A 13,445-nucleotide genomic window follows, 5' to 3' on the forward strand; every position below is an offset into this window, starting at 1 on the left:
GTGAAACGACAAAAAGCAAAATCAACTTTTTTCCTTGTCAACATTAAAATGACACTGAAATTGGCATTATTCAAGGATTTGTACATAGTTTCATTAAAAGTCACAGTTGCCAAGAACCTATGGGCAACTTTAAGTGAGGACTCTGCGTATGTGTAGGTAAACATTTACATTTGTCTACATCCCCCTACCCCATCCACCGCCCCTCAATTAGGTTCCTGCATGGCTTTGCAGGGCTTCAGAGAGCCACATGGAACCTTTGTGGGCAAAGGAAAAAGGCATCCCCTCTGGGCAACTACAGTGGTACAGAGCTTGAATGTAACCTCTCTGCGTGATGAAGAGGCATCTTGGCGAGGGGTAGTGGCTTAAGTCTGTAATCCCAGCACTTTGGGAGGCTGAGGTGGGTGGATCAATTGAGGTCAGAGTTGGAGACTAGCCTGGGCCAACAAGGCAAAACTTAGTGTCTACTAAAAACACAAAAATCAACCGGGCATGGTGGCAGGCACCTGTAATCCCAGCCACTTGGGAGCTGAGGCAGGAGAATCACTTGAACCCGGGAAGCAGAGGTTGCAGTGAGCCAAGATTGTGCATTGCTCTCCACCCTGGGTGACAGAGCAAGATGCTGTCTCAAAAAAAAAAAAAAAGCAGCAGCATCCCCTTGCTCAGGAAGACTCTGGGGTGAGTGGGTATGGGCTGGACTTCCATCCCTTCATCCCTTTGGCCAAATGCACCAGCCCTGGCCTTGGCCTTCTGGTAAGAAAGGATCAAAAATGGAGATAACAGTGTCAGCACCATCTCGTTTTAATAAAAATCTTGACTGATTTCCAATTCTCCTGATGTAGCAACATCTTTCTTATATACGGTTCAAGGTTAAACTGCATATAAGTTGCCAGCTAAGAGACTATTTAAAACACCTAACCTAGAAAAGAAGTTCATGGTTCTGTGACTCCCACTGAAAGCTGAAACAGACTGAGCACTGTGATCTCCCTGTGGATACAACCTTGACATCTTTGTACAGATGCACAGGCTCGTAATCAATGTTGTTCTTGAGGAAGTATTCATTCACACAGGACAGAAGGGTCATCTCGGGCAGGGAGAAGATGTCCATGAACTGCTTCATCGTGTTTCCATGAGAGCTCTGCAGACAGGGAGGAAGGATGTTTCAGAAACAGGGGCCCAGGCCAGGGGCAGAGCCAGGAGGCACCAGGAACAGCAGGAAGACTTTTTCACTAAGGGAGATTCCTATTTAAAGCCCTCTCCACAAAACAGGAAAGTTCTAATAATAAAAAAGGAAAATGGGCTCACGCCTGTAATCCCAGCACTTAGGAGGCCAAGGCAGGTGGATCACCTGAGGTCAGGAGTTTAAGACCAGCCTGGACAACATCAAGAAACCCTATCTCTACTAAAAATACAAAAATTTGCTGGGCAGGGTGGCGGATGCCTGAATCGCTTGAACCTGGGAGGTGGAGGTTGCAGTGAACGGAGATCGCATGAATGCACTCCAGGCTGAGCAACAAGAGCAAAACTCCATCTCAAAAAAAAAAGTAAAACATTCCCTTTGTTCCTTATCATTCACAACAGAGCTGATGTCTCACTCCAAGTATAACTAGGATATCGCCAGAAATATCCTAATTTCCCTCAGGGTCTAATCACCCTTCCCCTTCCGATTTCTCGTGTACTCAGTCCCACTTCCGGTTCATACTCTTTCAGGAAATACAGAGAAAAGCCAGCAAATTATTGCCCATAATGACATAAAAACTCATGTAACTCTCCTGAACTGGAGCACGCCCTCATGGCCCATATTTGAGCTTAAAAAAGAGCCTTTCTCTGAATGCTTGCAATTTACACTATAGATTCTCCACATCCTGATAAACCCACTGTAAGTCAAAGACGCATTTCTACATCTAACCTACGGAACATCATGGCTCAGGCTAGTCTACCGTAAGCATTCGCAGAACATTTCCATTAGCCTCCATTAGCAAAGCCTATTTTAAATGAAGTGTTGAGTGTCTCAAATAATTTACTGAATACTGTAATTTACGTTGAAATGGTGATGGCTTTGCACCACTGTAAAGTCAAAAAATTCTAAGAAGAATCATTGCAAGTGAGGGGCCATCTGTACTAAGTTTACCAGCTGACTGGGCATCTTCCATTTCATTTTGACAAAGCAAGTGTGTGAATTCATCTAATAAGACAAAAAGCAAAAACTCTGAGTGGAAAGAGAACCACAGAAGTTAGAAATGCAGAGGTTCCCCTGAAGGCAAAAAGGGTGGCTGTGCAGCCACCAATCTCTGGCATTCACAGCCATCGTCACGGGAAGCAGTAGCTGTCACACTGACAGCCCCAACTGTTCTGGAGCCCCATCCAGAAACTAGGGACATTCCTGGATATGGAGTGGCACACGGGGTAGGTACATGGGCAAAAAGAGCCTTCATCAGGTGGGGCTTCAGAAAGGAGGATCATGAAAGAACCTGGGGGTGTCCCCTTCACACACTAGTCTGTCTCAACACACAATCTCGTATTTCCTGCCAATTCCACAGGAACAGTAGGTAAGTTCGACAAGGCCACATTTCAAGAAGGAAAAAGGCTGCTTTAAATGAATAAAGTGCTCCTCCTTACCTTTCCGTAAAAGTCGCTCATCTGCTCCAAGGGCACGTGGGACCCCTCGTACATTTCAATGACTTCTTCATCAGGGACAACACTGAGGCCTCTGGAAAAATCAGATGGTGCACTTAAGAGCTCAACTAGAGAGACCAATGCTTTTCACACCCCTGTGCAGTGCTGGGACTTTTCAACTGAGGTGCGAGACACTGTCATCACTATGAGACAAAATGTGCCACAAGTAAATGCTACAAATATCAGGTAAGATGCTACTACGTTTACTGCTACTGCTGTTCTGTTGGTAACAAGAGCAGGAATAATAATGATAATATTAATAGTTAACACTACATGGCCAGATATGAATTACACCTAGTCATTCCTGTAATTCTGAACAATCCTAGGGGGGAGGCACTATTATTCTTCCCATTTACAGCTGAGGTAACTGAAGCACAGAAAGGTCATGTACGTTGTTGAAGATCACCACGGTAGGAAGTGGTGAGTCAGGATTAGAACCCAGGCCTTCTGGTTCTATGGCCCAGGCTCTTACACCACTAAGGTATAAGGCTTCCTAATGACTTGCTTTGGGGTGGGCTAGCTTTTTTTTTGATGTATTTAATATATTAGGGCAGAGACGGGCCGTTTTTGTCTCCATCAGACATCCTCCTGCCCTCTAATACTCTAGCCTAAGACAGGTGCTGATTTGGTTTGGCTGTGTCCCCACCGAAATCTCTTCTTGAATTGTAGCTCCCATAATTCCCACGTGTTGTGGGAGGGAACTGGTAGGACAGCATTGAATGATGGGGGCAATTTCCCCCATACTGTTCTCGTGGTAATGAATTAAGTCTCACAACATCTGATGATTTTATTAGGAATTTCCCCTTTCACTTGGTTCTCATTCTCTTGCCTGCCACCATATAAGACATGCCTTTCACATTCTGCCATCATTGTGAGGGCTCCCCAGCTACGTGAAACTATGAGTCCATTAAACCTCCTTTTCTTTATAAATTACCCAGTCTCCAGTATGTCTTTATCAGCAGTGTGAGAATAGACTAATACAGGTGCTGAGAATGGCAACTGCCACACCCAAGGCTCAGTGAACTCATGACATGAGGCAGGAAGTCCAATGGCACCACCACCTTGGAGAGGAAATGACCCCGGATGCTTTGTGACACTGAAGGCCAGTTTCCTCCTCTACCATCTGTTTGCCTCTGAAATCTGCAAATGAATCCAGCTCCTCCACATGCAGAAAAAAACAAAAAATGATTGTGAAGTCAGTGGTCTGGGTTTCACTCCTGCCCCTGCCACCAGTGACCTGAGCAGGTACCTTCACCTGTTCACCTGGACTTATCTATTCTTAAGTGTCAGGAGGGGAAACACCTGTTCTTCCACCCCTTCTGTGGAGGAGAAAGTGCTTGAGAAATAGACACCAATGTTTAGGAAACTACAGAATGAATGGTACAGGAAATGTCACACTGTGCTATCACAGGAGTATGAATAATTCAAGAAGAATTTTAGTTACTAACACAACAGGTTGCTTAGCATACAAAACCACATGATCCACAGTAAAACCTATGTACGATATCATTTATGTTTTGATATGTAAAGTTAAAAGATCACTTCAACCTCTTTCCTCCCATCTCCATCACCTACATTACCTTAGAAAGTATCTGAGTGGATTAATATTTTGCCGCTGATCTTGATTAACCTGCTACAACTACTGGCCTTTGAAAAAACAGAAACACTGGACTTCCTTTATCTTTGCTCCAGAAATCAGATAAGACACTGGCACTAGGCCAGATCATTCGAGGCAGTGACCTTGGAAATCAGCCCTTGCTGAAAAGCAGCAGTCATGTATCCACACTGCTAAGGCTCTAACACTAGAGAGAAAATATAAAAAGTAAAGTGATTAGGCCAGGTGAGAGTTATTTCTCTACCCTTTGGAAGCCACTGCTGCCCCTAAGGCACAGGCACAGTTACCCAGGCTGCCTCCACAAGAGTGAGGCAACCAAATGGCAGCTCAGAAGCAGCAGTGAAATCTGCCAGCTGAATTCCCCGAGAGGCAGCTGCATCAAACAAAGAGTCACACACAACTGCAGCAGACACAGGCAGACTGTGCAGCCACATCTGAATGCAGCCTCGAGCAGCACTGAAATCGAAGTGGAAGCTCCTTTTGCCCTGCTGCTCCGTGTGAGAAACACGAGGTTAGGGCACAGACCTGAATGCGTCTGCCAGGGCCTCAAATTCCCCGCTCCCTTAATCGCTAGGGATATCACCTTGACAAGTAATTTATCCCTTTCAGGTCTCAAAGTCTTCATTCTTAAAGCAGGGAACTACAAAGGTGCCTACTTCCTGATGTCACTGAGAAGATTGCAGGAGCTACTACATATAGAACAGCTGGCATACGGGAAGCACTGTAGAGAGGTTTCACCAGTGTGGCTGTGATGGGAGCCATCCCAGCTTTTCACAAGGTTCCTAGTAAGAACTTAAAATGTAGGTACAAAGACAGGGCTGCGGTGGGGGACCCCTCTTCACCCCCCACCCATCCGGCAGCACTCACTCCTGTGGGCCAAACATCATAAATTTCACCCTGCTGTAGGGACTGTGGACCTGCATCATGGCTTAGAAACAAACTAAGCTGATAGACGGATACTTTCTTCCCACCTTCTCTCACTCGAGACCCCTTCTGGGGTTAAAGAGAAGTGACCTTTCTGAATGCTCAGGCTCTTAAACCTCTAAGGTATAAGGCTTCCTAATGACTTGTTTGGGGTGGGCTGGCTTTTTAAAAAATGTATTTAACGCATAAGGGCAGAGAAAGGCTGTTTTTATCTCCATCAGACATCCTCCTGCCCACCAATACTCTTCCCTGAGACAGGTGCTCAGAGTGGAAATGGCCACACCCAAGGCTCAGAGGACCAAACCCGTGACATGAGGCAGGAAGCCGGGGACACCGGCCTGTGTTTTGGGCCCTGCGCAGGTATGCTTCATCTTCACAAGCTGCCCCTTACGCAGGCACTGGAATCATGCCTGCTTTACAGAGGAAACCAAGGCTTTCAGAGGGTCCAGAGATTGCTCAAGACCACAAACATGCAAGCCATGCAGCTGGGGTTTGCACCCAGGAAGTGTCAGCGACTCAAGTCCACCTGAAGACCCCTCTCAGCATTGATGCAACGGAGAACTTCCTACAGCCTCACTCTGAACACTCCTTCCCCCGATGCCTCCGTGGCTCTTTCTACTGAGCCTGTTCTTGACACCAAGGGCAGGGTATATACAGGAAACAAGGCAACTCTTCTCCTGTGAACTCCAGGAGAAGAGAGGGGAGAAAGAGCATTTCGGGCTGAGAGGGTGAGGAGAGGACTCACCACAAGCTGGCCGTGGAGGGTGGGTGGGATTTCAAGAAGCAGAGAGGAAGGAAAACTGTACCCTGGCAGAACACCAGCAGGAGCAAGTGCCAGGTGGCGAGAAAGATGTCAAGGTAAAAGAATCCCCGTGCCGTCTTCGCCTGCCTGGCATCCTGCCTCTCTTCATCATAATAGTTCGGGACCAAACACGTGACCCAAGTCATCCTGATGAGATCCGGTCCTGAGACTCCAGCGGAATATACAGACACAAAGCTCCTCTGTTCCTCTTGATCTGGAGCTAGGAGGATGGGGGCCTGGGAGTGCCAGGGGTCGCCAAGGAGGGGCTTGCCTGAGAGTGAGCCAAGCCAGAGAGGAAGGCCAAGAGATGGAATGAGTTCTGACAATAGCGATTTGGACCTCAGAGCCAGCCACACCTGCAAACTCACTCTATCTGTGGGCTGTACAATTAGTGGCCAATATTGTGTTTCTGATGAAGCCAGTTTGAGTTTCAGTCACTTGCAACCAAGAGTCTTGACCAATCTAGTAAGTACAGGAGCTGTGTATGGAAGAAGAGGAAGCGAAGCCTTTAAAGCAGATTGATAAAAATCTCAAACTTAAGCCTAAGCATAAGGCTTAGCCTTTATTCTGTAGAGAGCAGGGAGCCATCCGGGGTTTTGGAGGAGGGGATTATTGGGAGGAATGTTTAGGGAATCAGTCTGACAAGAATGTCCAGGATGGAGTGCACTGCAGCAAGCCCCAAGAACCCAGGAGAGAAGGGGTAAGTGTCTAAGGAGGAGACCGACAGCAGAACAGATGGAGAGACAGAACGAAGCGTCCTGGTGAGGATTTTCACAAACACACATAACCTTGCCTTCTTCGTTCTCTCCCCCACCCCCACCATTGCAATAATAATTTTGGAAAAACATTAAGAGCTATGAGTAGGGGAACGAACGAATGCTCATTTAAGAGGTTTAGAGAAAGAAACAGTAAAAATTGAAATATGTCAAATGTAGCAACAACTTTAAAATATAAGTTAAAAGTAAGTCTGTTGGGAATGGTACAATCTGGAGGTTAACTGAGCCATTTCAAAAGCTTTAAAATGAATGAACAATGTTCACCCAGCAATTTCACTTACAGAGATTTTTCCTAAGGAAATGAGATGTGCACAAAAATGTACTCAATATTTAATATACATGTTACTTATAAAATAAATGGAAAGATTTTTAACTTTTAGGTTTAGGGGTACCTGTGCAGGTAACCTCATGTCATGTGGGCTTGTTGTACAGATATTTCATTACCCAGGTACTAAGCCTAGCACCCGACCCATCAGTTATTTTTCCTGATCCTCTCCCTCCTCCCACCCTCTACCAGGCCCCAGAGTCTATTGCTCCCCTCTGTGTGTCCATGAGTTCTCATCATTTAGCTTCCACCTGTAAGTGAGAACATGTAGTATTTGGTTTTCTTTCCTGTGTAAGATTGCTAAGGATAATGGCCTCCAGCTCCATCCATGTTCCCGTAAAAGATATGATCTTGTTGGAACGATTATTTGTAATTGTCGGTATTAAAACAGATTCACAACCCCCAAAAAAGATGTGTTGAGGGACTCCAACTATCCCTCCTACCTTCAGAAAAGCCACACAGCATAGTGGCCAAGAGCACAGACTCTGGAGCCAGGCTGCCTGGTTCAGAATTCCAGCCCAATTCCAGGCAATTATTTGCTGTGTGACCTTGGGCAAGTTACTTAACACCTCTGGCACTAATAATAGTACCTACTTCACTCAGTTATTTTGAGGACTGAATGAGCTAACTCAAAACCCTTGTAAGAGTGCCTATCCCATGACAAGGCTCAATATTTGCTAGCCACTATTAGTAATACTATCATCATCACAACCACCTCCTCTCCCTTCTGAAACACCATTAAAGTGAGAATAAAAACAGTCACAGGAAACGAGAGCAAAGACATCAACAGACAAGACATTTCCACAAGACACTGGAAAACAAACAGTGGATGCAAAGAAGGAATCTGACTTAACAACACTGAGAACAGAGGCCTACAAGGGGACACCCACCACAAGAACTGATTCCCCACGACAGAGCTGCAGAAAGGCTCAGCACTAGGAAGTCCCAGGAGGCTACTGGAGGATACACACCAGCACAATGAGGGTGTAAAGCCCAAGAGAAGAAGAAAAGGAAACTAGAAACAGAGAAAGTACAAAGGGAAGTCCCAAGACAAGAAACCAAACCAGATCAGACCAGGAGGGGAGAGTCAATTTTTTTTAAAAAGTGACAGATTATTGAAAACATTTGAATTACTGGAAAATATAAATACATGCCTGACACTTGTAACTGAGCATATGTGTAATGGAAAAAAATTAGAGATCTCTATGCAGAAAATTAGACAAACAAAAAATAAGATTATTGTTAAAATCTAAGAAAAACCAAAAAAGAAAGAAACATAATTGCATTGGACTACCTGGCTTAAGAGTGAACCAGCTGGGCACAGTGGCTCATGCCTGTAATCCCAGCACTTTGGGCAACCAAGGTGGGTGGATCACTTGAAATCAGGAGTTTGAGACCAACCTGGCCAACATGGTAAAACCCCATCTCTACCAAAAATACAAAACTAGCCAGGCATGGTGGTGAATGCCTATAATCCAAGCTACATGGGAGGCTGAGGCAGGAAAATCACTTGAACCCAGGAGGCAGAGGTCACAGTGAGCCGAGATCTCGCCACTGCACTCTAGCCTGGGCAACAAGAGGGAGATTGTCTCAATAACCAAAAAAAAAAAAAAAAATCAACCAGACAAGACCTTCTGAGTCATAACGTAAACAATGACCGGTACAACCAGGGAAACCTGAGATCTGAATGTGATGGGAGGAATGAGACTGGAGAAGTAGGAGGAGGTGCCAGAAAGCTAAGTCCTCATCTCTCACAGCAGTGACACTGTCCAGAAGCAATAAATTAAAAAATACAAGAACCAACACATTACTTAAAAAATCTAAACACTTAAAAGCTTTTGGGGGCAGAGGGGAGCACAGAAGATTGCTGCCGTCCCCTGACACCTTTAATCCTGTTTGACGGTGACTCAATGCATGTTTCACTTTGATTTTAAAAACAAATGAATAAGCACTAATTTTAACAGTTTGTGAGAGAAGAATGTAAGCTAAAATATGCATACTTTTAAGCATAAGTTGTATATCTAAACACAAATCACACTCCTAAATCCCCTCCCAAATTGGAGAATAAAAAAAGGCAAGATCCTCCATTTTAAAAGTTACAAAGATGGCTGGGCAGGTGGTTCACACCTGTAATCCCAGCACTTTGGGAGGTGAAGGCAGGTGGATCACTTGGAGTCAGGAGTTTGAGACCAGCCTGGCCAATATGGTGAAACCCCATCTCTACTAAAAATACAAAAATTAGCTGGGCATGGTGGCACATGCCTGTAGTCCGAGCTAATCAGGAGGCTAGGGCAGGAGAATCTCTTGAAGCCAGGAGGCAAAGGCTGCAGTGAGCCTAGATCGTGTCATTGCACTCCAGCCTGGACCACATGGCGAAACATCACCTCAAAAAAAAAAAAAAACAAAGCTACAAAGACTTCCAGCTAAGTGAAGTACTTTTACTAATTCTAATAAATAGGTAAATAAAAGAAAAAAAAATCTCAGTATCGAAACCACCCAAATACCATGGTGGAAAAGAGAACCCGGTTCCCTCAGCCCCATAGCCCTCCTGCTCCAAATCTCCTCACCAGGACCCTCCGTCGGCTTGCCAGCCAGCACCTGTTCTCCCTCCAGTCCTCCAGACTGCTTCCTAAGGCTCTGAGCACATTTCTATCATCACCTCTGTCACTCTGAACTGCAGTCAGGTTTACTTACATGACTTCTAACCCACACTCTGAGCTCCTTGAGGGCATCTGTGCAAACAAAGCCCTTAGCACCTAGCATGGTAGCAGGCCTCAACAAATGCTCTTGAAAAAGTGAGTGAATGAATGAATCATATCCACACTGCAGCCCTCCTCATCACTCAACACTCAGTGGGTCCTGAAACCCAAAGCCCCCTGGTTACTTCACCTGGTAAATTAAATGTATCTCCTCTTCCTCTTACCTGTAGACAGTTCCCAGCTGGATGTAATGAAAAGCATCGATCTTCATTAATACTGCCTTTAAAAACATAAACATATGCACATGTAAATAATGCATAACCATCTGCATATTAAATGAACAATCCAGGCATCATCATAAATCCTATCAACATTAGGCTGCCCTAACAAGGAAGCACACACTGTATGTTCCTGAAAGGAACATGTTGCTTGTTAATTACTGTGCTGTACAGCCATAGAAATGGCCTATCTGCAAAAGACAGAGAAAAAAACAGATATGGCAACTAGTTCCTCCTCAAAACACCAAAAATGACTATTAGAAATAAACAGTACCTCCTAAATAGCTAAATGCATTCATGCTTTTCTAATATATCATCTCTTCCAGAAGATTCTATCCAAAGATATGCGAATAATTTGGTTCTGCAGTCCCAAATAATTAAAAACTCATTTACCTGTTCAGTACAGAAAAGTTCCAAGAGTACATTTCATTTCCAATCATTAAACCGTAGAAAAACAGAAGTAAACCTACCCGCTGTACATCATAATGAAGTCCACGGATTGCAAAATTTGGGTCGTACTCATACTTCCTGATTTCTGCTGGATACTAAGAAAGAAGAAAGGAACTGGTTTTAGCCAACAATGTACTAAGTGCAGGATCCTGTCCAGATCTGGCCCCTGTACAAACGCTGAGGTAGTTGATATAGCAGTGGGAAGGTGGGGTCAGAAGAGGCAGACCACACCTTGTCCCACCACTTCCAGTCCAAGTGCCTCCTGGCAAGCACCCCGGTCAGAGCCTTCCATCCTGCCCCACGCCTCGTCCATCTGCCCAAGCAAAGGCTGGGCCTCCTCCCCTCCCCTGCCAACTTCTCTCAACTCTCTTCTCTCTTTCCCTCCCCTCCCTGTGTCCCTAGATTCCCAGATCCTTAAGACCCTGGTAACATACACATCGGCTTCACCCTCCTTCCATCACTCCCTCCGTTTATCTTCAAGGCTGCTGCGGAGAGGCTGGAATGTCCCCTCTAACACTGGAAGCACAACTTTACGCAGACTCCTTGTCAGCCATCCATTCAACTCATACGTGAGCACCTCAATGTGGCAGCTCCCTTAACGTCCCCACTACCAGGTTTCATGGAGAGACCCAAGGTAAAAACTTCTCAGAATGGGGGCCTCTCCACAGAGCTTTCGATACTCTTCTCATCTGGACAGCTGGCCATTGCTCCCCTCCAGCTGGGGAACCCCATGGCTGTCAGACACAACATTCCCTAAACTAGGCCTAGGGAGGCTTACGGATACTGCCTAGCACTGTCTCAGAACAGCTGTGAGGGCAGAGGATATGGTTTGCGTCCATGTGCCCAGCCAAATCCCATCCTGAATTGCAGTTCCCATCATTCCCACTTGTTGTGGGAGGGACCTGGTGGGAGGTAATGAAATCATGAGGGTGGTTCCCTCATGACTTCATACTCACAAGATCTGATGGTTTATAAGGGGAAATCCCTTCACTTGGTTCTCACTCCCTCTCTTGCCTGCTGTCAATGTAAAACGTGCCTTTCCCTTTCCTCCACGATTGTGAGGCCTCCTCAGCCACATGGAACTGGGGATCCATTAAACCTATTTTTCTTTATAAATTACCCAGTCTTGAGTATGTCTTCATCAGTGGCATGAAAACAAACTAATACAGCAGCCCAGCTCCCCTGGTATATCCTATTATCAAGCCATTTCTCACACTATGCAAAATTGCTGGCTCCTGCTTATCCACTGTAGTATCTTAAGTCCTTACCTCTCTCCCTAAATCTCAGAATTAGGACACCAGCTCCCTGTTGATGGTACTCATCTGTGGGCGCCATTTCTGCTGCTACTACATGGCAGGCCCGACCGTCCCCATTTTATACTGAGGGGACATCCAAGGTTCTGGACGAAACAAGCTGGGGTATGGTGAGTGGGGAATCAGGCTGGAGCCTTCTCCCCTGCTCTCCCTACTGCCCTCTGCCCTTGGAGCACAAGCCTGCAGGACAGAAAGTCTATTCCTGAGTCTAGAGAGATGACATCACCAGGACCTTCCATTGTGATTCAAGTTACTTAAGTTAAAACCCAGACAACTATTCAGATGCCCAGAAACCTCCTTCCATGACTGAGCTGCTAATATTTCATGGCCAAGGTTCCATTTGTACAAGAACAATTCCTGGGACCACCAGGCTGACCCATGTGGAGCAACTTTTCAAGTCAAGCTGCATGAAGCACTAACTCGAACATCACATTTGGGATCATTTATCCACTACCTGCCATGTGTGCCAAGAAACCACCAAACTGACATTTCCACTCATGGGCGTTCCCAAGAATTGAGAACACTGTGTATGGTCCTGCGTTTTTGTAGACATACTTCACAAGCTGACAAAGAAACCAACGCCCAGCACCCTGGATCTGCTTACTGAAGCGGGGCCAAGGGACTTCAGCAGCTCTGCAATCTCCTGTTCAATTCATGGCTGATGGATGAGTAAGACGGCAGATAGGAAAGAAATATTTTAATGTGTCACGGACAGAGGTGCCTTCACTCAGCATTTGCTACATGCCACACACTAGACACTGTCTGTGACTTTCTTTATTCCTCACTGCACCAGCATGAAGGAAGCAGAGCATCTCATGCCTATTTTACTGTTGAATAATCTGAAGATCGGGGCAAGATAGTGGTTAAGCCCACTATCTAGCTGTGGGACTTTGGGCAAATTCTGAGGTCGCACAGCTAGGAATTGAATCCAGGTCTGTGCCACATCCAGCTCGACCCCTAACCACCACAGAATCAATTCTGAACCAACTCTGAGCCACCATATACTCAACACTCATTCCCTCCCTGTCACAGCAGCACCTGCCACCTCAGAGGAGCTCAACAAATTTGCTGGAAGGATTTGCAGTTACAAGTGGAGCACTGACTATTTCAGTTGATTGCTGGCACATAAATAAGAGTGTGTGTACTGCTGAAAAGTCTGGTGGTCCTTTCTTTAAATGAAGCTTATCTGGGCTCCCCAGCAGGACACGTCCTCCACACACCCACTTTCCCCTTGCCTCTCACTCTCAATGTTATTCCTCGGGAGCCACCCTGAAAAATACACACAGTTTATCTAATGGTCCGAAGACCATAGTGAGTGACTGTATTAGTCCATTCTCATGCTGCTAATAAAGACATACCTGAGACTGGGTAATTTATAAAGGAGAGAGGTTTAATTGACTCATCAGAGCGCTGGCCCCACATGAAGCACAACTCTCTCACTTACCTGCGGAACGCACAGATACATACATCAAGTGTTTACTGAGTACCTACTTTATGCCACGGTCTGGGAACACAGTAGTGAGCAAAACTGACAAAGGTGTCTGCCCCTGCAAAGTTCCCATTCTACCTGGGGAGGCAGACCATACACAA

At 45.7% G+C, this 13,445-nt stretch overlaps 1 protein-coding gene across 1 annotated transcript in view; it reads right to left on the minus strand.

Moving 5' to 3' along the window:
- NT5DC3 (5'-nucleotidase domain containing 3) overlaps window positions 1-13,445 on the minus strand; it is a 65,852-nt gene that overhangs the window by 20,351 nt on the left and 32,056 nt on the right. Inside the window, exons 3-6 of the mRNA XM_002752916.5 lie at window positions 10,563-10,637; window positions 10,039-10,094; window positions 2,617-2,707; window positions 998-1,135 (exon numbers count right to left, since the gene is read on the minus strand). Of these exons, the coding sequence (XP_002752962.2) occupies window positions 998-1,135; window positions 2,617-2,707; window positions 10,039-10,094; window positions 10,563-10,637 (360 nt within the window). The remainder of the gene's footprint in view (window positions 1-997; window positions 1,136-2,616; window positions 2,708-10,038; window positions 10,095-10,562; window positions 10,638-13,445) is intronic.

Source organism: Callithrix jacchus, chromosome 9 (genome assembly GCF_049354715.1).
Source record: "Callithrix jacchus isolate 240 chromosome 9, calJac240_pri, whole genome shotgun sequence".
In the NCBI taxonomy this organism is placed as follows: Eukaryota; Metazoa; Chordata; class Mammalia; order Primates; family Cebidae; genus Callithrix; species Callithrix jacchus.